At 42.1% G+C, this 12,814-nt stretch overlaps 1 protein-coding gene across 1 annotated transcript in view; it reads right to left on the minus strand.

Annotated features, from left to right (window-relative positions):
- Positions 1-12,814, minus strand: part of LOC141371496 (uncharacterized) — a 48,217-nt gene that overhangs the window by 2,780 nt on the left and 32,623 nt on the right. Inside the window, exons 5-8 of the mRNA XM_073886978.1 lie at positions 5,304-5,402; positions 4,663-4,741; positions 1,103-1,179; positions 678-822 (exon numbers count right to left, since the gene is read on the minus strand). Coding sequence (XP_073743079.1) covers positions 678-822; positions 1,103-1,179; positions 4,663-4,741; positions 5,304-5,402 — 400 coding nt within the window. The remainder of the gene's footprint in view (positions 1-677; positions 823-1,102; positions 1,180-4,662; positions 4,742-5,303; positions 5,403-12,814) is intronic.

The raw sequence follows: 12,814 nt of genomic DNA on the forward strand, positions 1-12,814 counted from the left end.
TTTATTAAATGTAGCTTTTCATATTTAAAAACCCTAGGTCCATCTTTTAAATGTCTATTGTACACATTGATTATAATCAGACCTCTCAACACTGGGAAAGTCATTTGTTACCTTTCCTCCTTTTAAACCCTAACAAAGAATGCTTATTTTCCAAGCACACAAACACACACACACCCCAAGTAATGTGCCGAACAGATATCCTCACCTCAATTCTGACTCCCTCTGGAACTAGCGGTCAGGGGCGGGGTGAGTACAGAGTGAGGCTCGCAGTCGGGGCAAAGGAAGAACTAAGGGTCAGGAATGTCTGTGTACACATTACTTTGTAATTAACAACAAAGTTCTCACATCTCTACTCCAGTGTTTCAAGACGAGGAATAAAGGCAAGAAGGATCTGTGTGGGGGGTTGCCTCTCTTCCAGAAGAATCCCCTTTTCATTCAAGTGAAGGACCAAATGGCATCAAGCTGCTGCCCTAACCCTTTGTCTTCCTCTTCCGTCTGGGCCCAGGCTCACAGCTGCGCCCCACCCCCACCCCCGGCAGCAGATCTGCACCCTCTCCCCACACCCAGGACCCCTTCGGAGTCTCAGTCCCTGTCCCACCCTACCTTCCTGCCTGGGGCAGCCTGTGCTGTCACAGCTGCCCCCTCTCCACAATCTCCCCCTCCGCCCATGTACTTACGGCTGAGGTGAAAGCTGCTAAGGTGCGGGACCTGGCCGAGGAACCGGGCCTTCAGAGCCATGTTTGTGGCTGTCTTACTCAGCAGCACGAAGGCCAAGGTATTGTTGGGCTGGCACGCCAAGGTGATCAATTTGGGCAAGGACACCTGGCAGAAGATGTGGCAAGGGATTCGATGTCAAGCTCCAAATCAGCCCCAATCAAAAGTTCTTCAACCCTATGGCTTTGTCTTCCTTTCTTGGAGGGGCATTTGAGACCTGTATACACAGACCCCCATCCCATTCATAGTCCCCTTCCCTTTCGCCCTCTCTCCCTTTCCACTGCATGTTGGTAAACCATAACCTAGGTCCCGATTAAAATTTCAGCAGGAGGGACTTGATTAAATAGAGGGGCTTCCTGAAATTTGAAATTGTGTGCCTTGTACTCGCCTTCACTGGGGAACATTCCAGGGGCAGAAGACATGCTAGCAGTCGGGAGACAGCTTGCTGGGAGGGAGAAGGGGTCTCTGGGAAGAAGAAGAAATCACAGCTGTCCTTTTCTTCCCATGGCCCTTGACTCAACTCTGACCCACACAACTCGTAGGAGTCTCCAAGAATCCTTAGAGGTTGCTAAGAGCAGGCAAGGTGGATAATCACCCACGTTTTTACAGGAGAAACTATAGCCTGGAGAGCAATTTACTCCAGATTTTCCAGCCCAAAACTGGCTGAGCAGGACCCAGTCTCAGGCCTCCAGGTTTACCATCCAGTGATCCTCTGCTCCACTGAGCCACTTCTCAGAGGAGCCCCAGGCACTCAAGTGGGAACAGATAGAGGTGGGGATGGTGGAAGGGACAGTACAGGGGTTAGGTTAGATGGAGTGGGGGGTAGGGAGTAGGCAGAGAGAATGCAATTGGGGGGTCAGGGTAGTGATCTGGGCAGCCAGGGGAGGAGGAGATGAAGAAGTCTCTTTGACCCTAGCTGCTTGTACCATCTGTAGGATTTTGGAACACATTAGTTGGATGTCCTCTTCATTCTGGAATAAGAAAAGAAAAGATTTAAACCTGAAACCAATGCTAACTGAGTCTTCTGGTTCAAGGCCTCCCCTGGCTCACTGCTCAGAATTTTAGACACCAAAGCCCCTTCCCACTGTGCCAACCATGCCCTCTTCTTCTTTCCCTTCTACTCCCAAACCTGCTCTTCTTTTGCTCCCACCCTCTGTCCCCTCTCTGCCTGGCCCCTGCTCACTGAGCAGGCAGACTCGCTGAGCTTGATGACATCGTTGATGATGACGTTCCCCTGGGGCATGGCCAAGCAGTCATGCTGGCCCAGCATCTCAGTGAAATTCAGGAGGGCCTTCCACACCTGTGTGTGTGTGTGGGGGGGGGTGTCACAGACCATCACATGACAAGATAGGAAGACACATCAGTATGACACTTCATGTTCCAGGTGAGGACACAGAGGACTAGAGCGGGTGAGGGGTGTCTTCAAGGGACTCAGATCTCCCAACTTCAAGCCCAGTGTGACTCTTCCCTGGTCTCCAGGTGATGACAGACAACCAGCCACTGAACCTGACCACCCTACTCCACCCTGACGTTCTAGCCCATTTAAGTTCCTACCATTCTCCTGAAGAACTGTAAGCACTTAGCTTGCCCACACCTTATATAAGATAAGAAATTGACGGAAGTGTTGGGTAGGGAGAAATCAGAGTCCAGGAAAAGTCCCGTGTTCTGGCCTTCATAGGGAAAGACAGAAATGAATCCCATAAGTCCTGAGGGCCCAGCTCTCAAGATTCCAGTCTCTCCATCAACCTTCTGAAGATTTAGGACTTTGTTTTTAGGGATGGTGCCATTGTTGTCCACCTGGCACCCTAACCTGCTGCTCTTCTGCTCCCTGTCCTGCATGATTCAGAGCTGGGAGCAGTCTCTGCTGCCTCCAATTCTGGCAGAGCTTGTTAAAAATATGGCTTCTCAGACCCTATGCTAGATATGATGTTTGAGGTCTTCTCTCCCCAAATAAACTGAATTTTTAGGGGGCAGAATTAGTATTCTTTAGAGCTCTGTGTCCCCACTGACAAGGCTCAGAAAATAGGTAGGAACCACCTGTTCACTTCTCAAATCCTTCTCAGGCTCTGAAGAGCCCAAATGTAACCCATGGGCAGAGTCTGAGGCCAGGAGGGGCTTGGTAAGGGGGTGCCTTACCTCTATCCTCATCCACGAACAGCCTCCCCCTCTCCATTTTACACAACTTCAAAGTCTCAAGAAAGCAATTGCCCTCCCAGCCCAAACATTCAGCCTTTCTGCTCACTGGTTTGAGATCCTCCTGAATCATGATTATGACTGAATGCATCACTTCATTCTTTAGTTGCTGTGTCTGGGGCACTAGAGAAAAGACAGACATGCAGCTGGGGATCAGTTTCCTTCCTCCTCCTCTGTTGTATTGGGAGGCACAAGAAGACAGACAGGTGGGAGGAATTCCAGGTACTGTCCTAGTCTTCAAGGGCCAGACAGAGCTCCCAAAGATTATCTCCACCATCCCTCTGCTTCAAACCAGACTGAAGAGTGACGGAAAACAGGATTTTCCTCAAGCTGGCATTGGAGTCCCAGCTCTTTCCAGTCTCCTATGATTGCCCACCTCCCCGGTCAAACACTTCCCCCTGCCCCATACATCTCAACCTTTAAAACTATGACAACTGCTCTTTATGTGAATTCCCTCTCCTAACTCACCAGTACAATCTCCTTCCCTGCTCTCAGTACATCTCCTACATAGGACCCAACCCATCTCCTGAATGACCCCTTCTCCGTACTCCTATTGCACATAACCATGCTCACATTTAAACAACTTTTCACATATTATCTGGCATTGTTTCACTGTCTGGACAGCCTTATAATCCCAACTCAATAGTGAACTCTTTGAGAGCGGGGACTATGTCTTACTTAAGTGTCTATTTGCAGTGACTTGCACTGTGCTAGACATACAGCAAAGGTTTGGCAAACACTTGATTGGAGTCGAAGCTTATTCCCCAGGATAATAATCACAGACTAAACGACTATAAAACTGACTGCATATTGGGAAATGGTCTAAGCACCTCACATATATTTTCTCATCTAATCTTCGCTAAAAAAAACCCTAAAGGTAGGTACTAATATTACCTTCACTTTAAGGTGAGGAAACAGGCACAGACTAAAAGCAATCTGCCGAGTTTGCACAGCTAATAAGAAGTAAAGCCAAGATTTAAACCTATTGAGTTTACTTTGATTTTACATTAAGTTTAAAACTGTGCCTTTAACTTACACATGGGACTGTCTTCCAGAGAAAAGAGCTCTCATAGGAAAGAATATCCCCAACACCAGGCCAATTCCCGCTCACCTTCCTGGAACACATCCATGAAAACCTGAAGGGCTGATATTATCTTGCCTGGATCACTGGCTTGCGTGTTCTTTCGTATTAAGAATACCACCTGATCATTGTATAACTTGGCTATCGGAAGGGTGCAAATACAAGGGAATCACGGTATGTTTAACTAGCAAATGGTAAGTAGAAGTAAATCATGCTTATAGCAAACCATGATGCCATGAACCAGATAAATTAGGGTCCTTTAGGTTGGAGAAAAGAAGGAGGAAAAGCATCTAGCCCCATGTGCCAAGCATGGGGCTAGATGCTTTCCCTGAGCTGGGCCCTGTCCCGTCCCTGCCCCACCATGTGCCCTCCCATAGGTTAGCACACCTCGCATGATCATCAATGTTGTAATGACAAGATCACCTTTCTAAGCTGGGATTCACTGAAGGAGAAAGGGAAGCCAACTTCAGGTGAAGGGAGTGGAGCTATGTCTTTGCCCCTCAAGATTCCTTGAATTTCAAGCGAAGCTCACATGGATTACTTTGCATCTTGTCTAGAAGGATGGAAGCCCCTTATGGGAACCTAGGTCCCTGCTCCGGTCCAGGGAGACACAAAAGTTTTTCTGAGTGCCCACCCACACAAATACCTGGGGTTAGGGAACTCTGTTAACTTACTGAGGATGTAGAAAGCCTTCAGGGCAAGGCTGTGGTTCTGTGCAGAGTGAGGATCTGAGTCCTTGACTGTTTCATTCAGCTGTGGGGAGACCAAGGCCATCAGACCTGGGAGGACTGAAACTAGGGGCCATGGGTGTGGATGGAGGAACCAAGGCATGCATCCATGGAAAGTGTGGTGCTTAGTAATAAAGGAGAATAGGAAAATAGAACCCAGGAATCCACATTCCCAGCCCCCAGTGGCAAGCAAATTAAACATATAGAAGTTAACACCTTTTTGCAAAATGTTCAATTATCTTCTTCCTACTCTAGGCTGCAACACAGAGGGCCTGACATTTCCACAGGCATGATGGAGTGCTTTGAACCTTCTGCCCTTTAACCAGAAATTAGAGGGAGCAACAAAGGTCTGTGACCTTCAAGAAACACACAGAATGTACCCAATTTACCTCATGGAGAATATCCGAGTCTATGCCCAGAATCTGGGCATTTACCTGTTCCAGGGAAACCTGAGATCTGTATGGCTAAGGTCACCATGTGAAAGACACCTGCATTTATGGAGGTTGTGACCTGGGCTGCAGTAGCCATCACCTCCAAAGAAGAGAGAAAAAGCAAGCCCAGGATGCTTCTAGCCCCACAGCACTCACCTGATTGAACAGTATACCTATAATATTTTCCAGCTGGGATTCCAAGTTTATACCTCCACAGCCACTAAGAGCCAGAGCATCCATAAGTTGGCAGATACACTGTGTGCATAAGGACAAAGTAAGCATAAGTTAGCCCAGACTTTCCACAGCCTCAGGAGAAATCCTCTGTCCTCACGTCTTCTCTTCAAGGATGGGCCAAGTCATCATAGTTTCACACTGCCCTCTTAGACCTTTCCAAAAAAGGCTCAGGGTCTAGTTCTTTCATAGCTAAATACAGCCATGACCTGCCCTTCCACCTTGCCCAGTAAGCTACACTTACTTTCAAATAATCTCATTATTCCACAGAAATCTTCAGGGCAATTCAACGTTTCAAGTATTGGCTGGCTTCAAAGGAGCAGGGTAAATTAATCATTGCCAAAGCAAGAACTGGTTCTATGGTTCTGTGACTTTCAAAATTCTGAAAACCAAGTCTAAAAGCCTATGTTTCTACTCTCTACCTGGTGGATTCTATTATCTTGTGGCTTCTTATCACTGGTATATGAGAGTTCTACAAATAACCTTAGTTTTCACATGTGTAAACACTCCATTTGATTTTCTTAAAACAAGTTTATTGACATCTAATTGACATACAAAAAACTGTATGTATTTAAAGTGTACAATTTAACAAGTTTTGATAAACGTATACACTAATGAAACCACCACAATTAACATACCGAACATATCCACTACACCTTAAGTTTCCTCTTGTGTCTTTGTAATTCCTCCTTCCCAGGACCTTTCCTTTCCCCAGGCAAACACTTACCTGCTTTCTGTCATTATAGACCTGTCACTTCCTTTTTAAGAAACTGCCAAACTGTTTTCCAAAGTAGTTTGCCAGTTTACATTCTAACAGATGTGTACTGGCATCTCATGATGATTTTAAATTCCCTCACGTCTATGCAATGTTGAGCAACTTTTCCTGTGCTGACTTGCCATCCTCATATCTTCTTTGGTGAAGCAGCTATTCACTTTTTTTGATCCACTTTTTAAATTGTTTTTTATTGGGTTTTGAGAGTTCTTTATATATTCTGGATGTGTATGTGATTTGCAATTATTTTCTTCCAGTCTGAGGCCTGTCTTTTCATTCTAACAGTACCTTTCAAAGAACAGAAGTTACTCACTTTGATGAAGTCCACTTTATTCCTTTGTTCTTTTACAGATCATGTTTCTGGTGTTGTAGCTAAGACATCTTTGCCTACCTCAAGTTCACATAAATTTTTCCTGTTTTCATCTAGAACTTTGATAGTTTTAGGGTTTACATTTAAGTATGAGCCATTTTGAGTTAATTTTTGTACATGGTATGAGGTATGGATTGAAGTTTATCTTTTTGTGTATAGATATCCAAATGTTCCAGCACCATTTGTTGAAGAGACTATCCTCTCTCCAAAGAATTGCCTTTTCACCTTTGCCAAAAAACCAATTGACAGTAAAGATGTAGGTCTATTTCTGGACTCTCTATTCAGTTCCATTTATCCATTCGTCTGTCTTAATACCAATACTACAGTCTCCATTGTTGTCGTTTTATAAGTCGTCATTCTTTCTCTGATGTATTGGGTCTTTTGCATTTCCATGTGAGTTTTAGAATCAGCTTGTCACTTCCTATTAAATAAAACCTGCTAGGTTCTTTTTCTTTAAAGTAGGTTTCAGGGGCGCCTGGGTGGCTCATTCGTTAAGCGTCTGTCTTCGGCTCAGGTCATGATCCCAGGGTCCTGGGATCGAGCCCCGCATCGGGCTCCTGGCTCCGCGGGAAGCCTGCTTCTCCCTCTCCCACTCCCCCTGCTTGTGTTGTCTCTCTCTGTCAGAAAATAAATTTTAAAAAATAAAATAAAATAAAGTAGGCTCCACACCCATCGTGGAGCAAAATGTGGGGGTGATTAACTGACTGACCCACCCAGATGCCACAAGACTGCTAGGATTTTGATTAGGATTGCAATGAATCTGGGGCACCTGGCTGGATCAGTCAGTGGAACATGGGAGACTCTTGATCCCATGTTGTGAGTATAAGCCTCATATTAGGTGTAGAGATTACTTAAAAATGAGACTTAAAAAAAGGGATTGCAATGAATCTAGATCAACTTGGGAAGAATTGATATCTTATCAATATTGAATCTTCTGGTCCATGAATACTGCATATGTTTCCATTTAATTGTCTTCTTTAATTTCCCTTAGCAATGATTAGTAGTTTCCAGTGTACAAGTATTACCTTTTTTCAGATTTATTCTTAAATATTTCATATTTCTATATAGATGATCATGTTGCTTGTGAATAAAGACATTTGTACTTCCTTTCCAATCTGTGTGCCAATTGGGTCAAGTTGTTTGATAGTGCTCAGATCTTATATACACTTTCTGATCATCTACTTGTTTTATCAATTGTTGAAAGAGGGATTGTTGAAATCTCTGAGTGTAATTCTGGATTTTTCTATTTCTCTGTGCAGTTCTATTAGTTTTTGCTTTATATATTGTTGAAGCTCTGTTATAGTAACAGACACATAACAACAACAGGTACATAAACATTTAGAATTGTTATGTGCTTTTGATGAATTGACCCTTCCATCATTATGAAATGACATTTTTTATACTTGATATTCTTTGCTCTGCAATCTACTTTATCTGATATGAATACTGCAAACACAGCTTTTTTTCCATAAATGTTAACATGGTACATGCATACCTTGTTTTATTGCTCCCCTTTATTGTGCTCCACTGATGGTATATTTTTTTTTATAAATTTAAGGTTTGTGGCAACCCTATATCAAGCAAGTCTGTCTGCATTTTCCCAATTGTTGGAACAACAGCATTTGTTCACTTTGTTTCTGTGTTGCATTTTGTAGTTCTTGTAATATTTGAAATTTTTTCACTATTATTGTATTTGCAATGGTGATCTGTGATCAGTGATTATAACTCACTAAAGCCTCCAATGATGGTTAGTATTTTTTTAGCAATAAAGTATTTTTAAAGTACTTACAGATAAATATTATTACACACTATACTACAGTATAGTATAAATATAACTTTCATATGCACTGGGAAACCAAAAAATTCCTTTTACTTGCTTTATTGCAATATTCATTTTATTGCAGTAGTCTAGAACCAAATGTGCAATATCTCCAAGGTATGCCTGCATATTTTTATTTATCCTTTTATTTTTAACCTATTTGTATCTTTATCTTTAAGTGCATTTCCTATAGGTAGTATACAGGTGGGTCTTGCTTTTTTAATCCATCTGACAATCTCTGCCTTTAATTGGGGTATTTAGACCATTTACATCTAATATGATTATTTATTTGTTTGTTTGTTTGTTTATTATAGTTAGGCTTAAATCTATCATCTTGCTACTTGTTTCCTACTAGTCCCAATTCTTTGTTCTCTTATCCCTCTATCTCTGTCTTCTTTTAAATTAGTTGAATATTTTTTATAATTCCATTTTATATCCTTTGTTGGCCGGTTAGCTGTAACTCTTTGTTATTTTAGTGGTTGCTACAGGGTTTATAGCATACTTTTTTTTTAAGATTTTATTTATTTTTCAGAGAAAGAGAGAGAGCACACAAGCAGAGGTAGCAGCAGGCAGAGGGAGAAGCAGGCTCCCCCACTGAGCAAGGAGCCTAAGGTGGGACTCAGTCTCAGGACTCTGAGATCATGACCTGAGCTGAAGGTAGACGCTTAACCAACTGAGCCACCTAGGCATCCTTATAGCATACATTTTTAACTTATCCCAGTCAATCTTCAAGTGATATTATACTACTTTATGTACACTAAGTATAGGTATACTTACACTTTGTGTTATTGTTGTCATATATTTTACTTCTACATGTAACAAACTCCACACTACATTGTTATATTTGTTTAAAATAGTTACCTTTTAAAGAGATTTTTTTAAATAAGAAAAAATATATTCACTCACACAGTTACCATTTCTGATTTTCTTCATTCTTTTGTATAAATCTATATTTCCATCTGGTATCATTTTCCTTCTGCCTGAAGGACTTCCTTTAACATTTCTTATAATATGGGTCTACTGGCGATGAATTCTTTCAGTTTTTTTATGTGTGAAAATATTTTTTTCACTCATTCTAAAAGATATTACCACTAAGCCCAGAATTCTAGGATATAGTGTTTTCCTTTCAGTACCTTGAATTCTACTATGTTCTCACTTGCATTGTTTGCAATGAGAAATATGCTATTATCTTTATCTTTATTCCTCTGTATGAAACATGTTGTTCTTGTTTGGTTTGGTTTGGTTTTTGTTTTTACTTTATGCATTTAAGATTTTCTCTTTTTCACTGGTTTTGAGAAATCTGATTATGGTATGGTTTGGTGTGGTTTTCTTAATATTTCTTGTGTTTGGGGTTCACTTAGTGCCTTGGAACTGTGAATTTATCACTTTCTTCAGATTTGGAAAATTTTCAAACACTCTTTCTTCAAATATTTTTTCTGTCTTTCTCCTTTTTGGTGGGACTCCCACTGCACATAAATTAGGCTGCTTGAAGTTGTCCAAACCTCACTGAAGCTTCCTCCCCCTCCTACTTCTATCTTTTTGTCTCAGTGTTTCATTTTGTATAGTTTTCATTGCTATGTCTTCAAGTTAATCAATCTTTTATTTTCCAATCTAGCTTTCAAACCTAGAGAATACAGTTATAATACCTGTTTTAGTGTCCTTGTCTGCTATTTCTAACATCTGTGTGAGTTATGGGTCCGTTTTGATTGATTTTTCTCCCTATTATACATCATAGTTTCTTGCATCTTTGCATGCCTGGTGATTTTTTATTTAATGCCACTCATTGTGAATTTACCTTATTGAGTGCTGGATATTTTTGTATTCTTATATTCTTGAATTTCTTCTGGGATGCAGTTACTTGGAAATAGTTTGATTTGGGGGAGGTCTTGCTTTTAAGATTTGTTAGACCAGAACAGCATTCAGCCTGTTCTTAACTTTGCCCCACCTTCTCAGTACTCTACCCAATGCCTGTGAATTACGAAGTTTTCAGGCTCGTTGGTGGGAACAGGCGCTATTCCTGGCCCTGCGTGAGTTCTGGCTACAGTTCTCTCAATTCTTTGTTCTTTTCCTTACCTGAGACAGTTTCCTCATATGCATATGCATGCACTGTTTAATATTCTGCTCTGTAAACTCTAGCTGCCTTGGTCTCCCTGGATTCTCATTGCCATCTCGTCAACTCAGAAAGTCCACTAGACTCTTCCTGGGTTTTCTTTCCCTATGCCATGACCTGGACCTAATTTTCTCAAGAAAATTAGCTGGGGCAATAATAGGGCTCACCTCATTTCTTTCCTGCCTCTCAGGAATCACTGTTCTTTGTTGCCTGATGTCCAATGCTTTAAAAACCATTATTTCATACATTTTGTCCAGCTTTTTAGTTGTTTCAGGCAATAGGGTAAATCTGACCCCAGTTACTCCATCTTTACCAGAAGCAGAAATCCCTCCACTGGATTTTGGATATTCAACATTTCCTCTCCTTTGGTCTACCTGATCGATTCCCATTAGGGCCAGTTTGCTTAAATAGAGCTGGTTAGTGCTGGTTGATGTCCAAACAAAATTATACTATGGACTGATAAATATCTTGATTCTCAATCACCATGCCCTGGAGTGAGAGAGGAGGAGGAAGGAGAAGGGGAAAGGGAGTAGTCAAAACATATCCACTGTCAGCCAAGATGTGGGGTGGAATCTCCATCTGAACAATTTTCGGACTAGTAGTTGGGAAACAAATTTCATCCTCCAACTGGCTAATTGACTACACAGAGCAAACCTTTGTTCCAAATTCATAGACCTTACCCTAGGCAACATTCAGACATGTGCCAGGAGCGAGATTAAACAAGAGATCGTGTGGGTGGTCCACTAATGGGCAAAACTCAGAGTACATATGTGAGAAAGGTCATCTCTTTATATAACAAGGAAAATGCATTTGAGGTGGTAGTGTAATGGTAGACTACAAACTGTAGTCCCTGGAAACTCGATGCTAATAATTGTTGCACTCAAAAAAAAGAAAAATCCTCATCTTGGAAATTCACAAAGGCACATTAGCATATTTACCAACCCTGAAAAATATGCCTCTCAGATGCCTATTTTTTTTTTAAGATTTTATTTATTTGACAGAGACGCAGCGAGAGAGGGAACACAAGCAGGGGGAGTGGGAGAGGGAGAAGCAGGCTTCCCGCCGAGCAGGGAGCCTGATGCGGGGCTCGATCCCAGGACCCTGAGATCATGACCTGAGCCGAAGGCAGACACTTAACGACGGAGCCACCCAGGTGCCCCCTCAGATGCCTATTCTGAGGTGCATAATTAACCAGTATCTCCAGCTGTCATGCTCTAAAATCCATCACTGTTGAAACTGAAGCCAGATTCCCACAGGTTTCTCCCAGCCCATGAATGAATATGGCAAGTCCACTAAGGCAGGCACATTTTCTGATGGGTGACTTTGGTTCAGTGACTCCCTGTTGGCCATACTGAAACTTTTTTAGAACTACACTGTAATCTAAGACCTTCCTCACTTTTTCCCTCTTTCCCTTCCTTCCCTCCTTCCTCTTCTCCTTATCAAGGGTCAGACATACAACACAGTCTGATGGCTCCCAGCCTCCTCTGGCTCCCTCCCTGTTTTCCCTCACAGATGTTCCTCCAATAAGTCTCCTGCACCTCTAATACCATGTTGGTATTTGCTTCTTGGAGGACAAGACTAGCTTCCATATTGAAGGCTCCTGAGAAGTCCTACATTTAAGATATTAATTTTAACTCAGTATTTCCCACCCATTTTGCTAAATAACACATTTTTGTGAAATCCCATCAAAAACTGGAGGGAACTTGGTTTGAGGAATGCCATTGAAATGGAAGAAGGACTGAAACAACAATCAGAAATTTTGGGTTCCAGTTCTGGGTTCTCTGTTCCTAAAAATACCTAACATTGGCATAACAATTCTAAGGTAGGCAGAATTCTATGATGGCCTCCCAAATTCCAGGCCCTTTTTCCCAGTTATTCAATCAAGCAGTAATCTGGGTGTTGATATGAAGGGATTTTGCAGACGTAACTAAGGTCCCACACTAGTTGACCTTAAAACAGATTATCCAGTTGGGCTTGATCTACTCTCATGAGCCATTTAAATCTGGGTCTAGAGGTCAGAGACAGGAAAGTCAGATTCAAAGGGCTAGATGAATTCAACAAATGTGCATGGTGGAATTCCAACAAAACCTTATTTTACAAAAACAAGCTTTGGGCTGGATTTGGCCTGTGGGCCATGCTTTGCTAACCGTAGCATTAACTATTCAACAAATGTGGAAAGAATAAACTAGTTAAATTATCTTCTCACCCCATTCCAATCACCTGGGAAATGTAGAAAGGTGTTATTTTTACAGCTATCAAAATCATTAACCATTGGGTTAACTGGTTCACTTGGTTCTTGAGTTTGGATGGTGGCATGAGGAAGAAGAGGTGGCCAATTATCACCAGAGCTTGCTCTGTCACCTGT

This window comes from Callorhinus ursinus, unplaced genomic scaffold (genome assembly GCF_003265705.2).
Source record: "Callorhinus ursinus isolate GAN/ISIS: 27379988/994484 unplaced genomic scaffold, GSC_fseal_2.0 scaffold74, whole genome shotgun sequence".
Classification (NCBI taxonomy): Eukaryota; Metazoa; Chordata; class Mammalia; order Carnivora; family Otariidae; genus Callorhinus; species Callorhinus ursinus.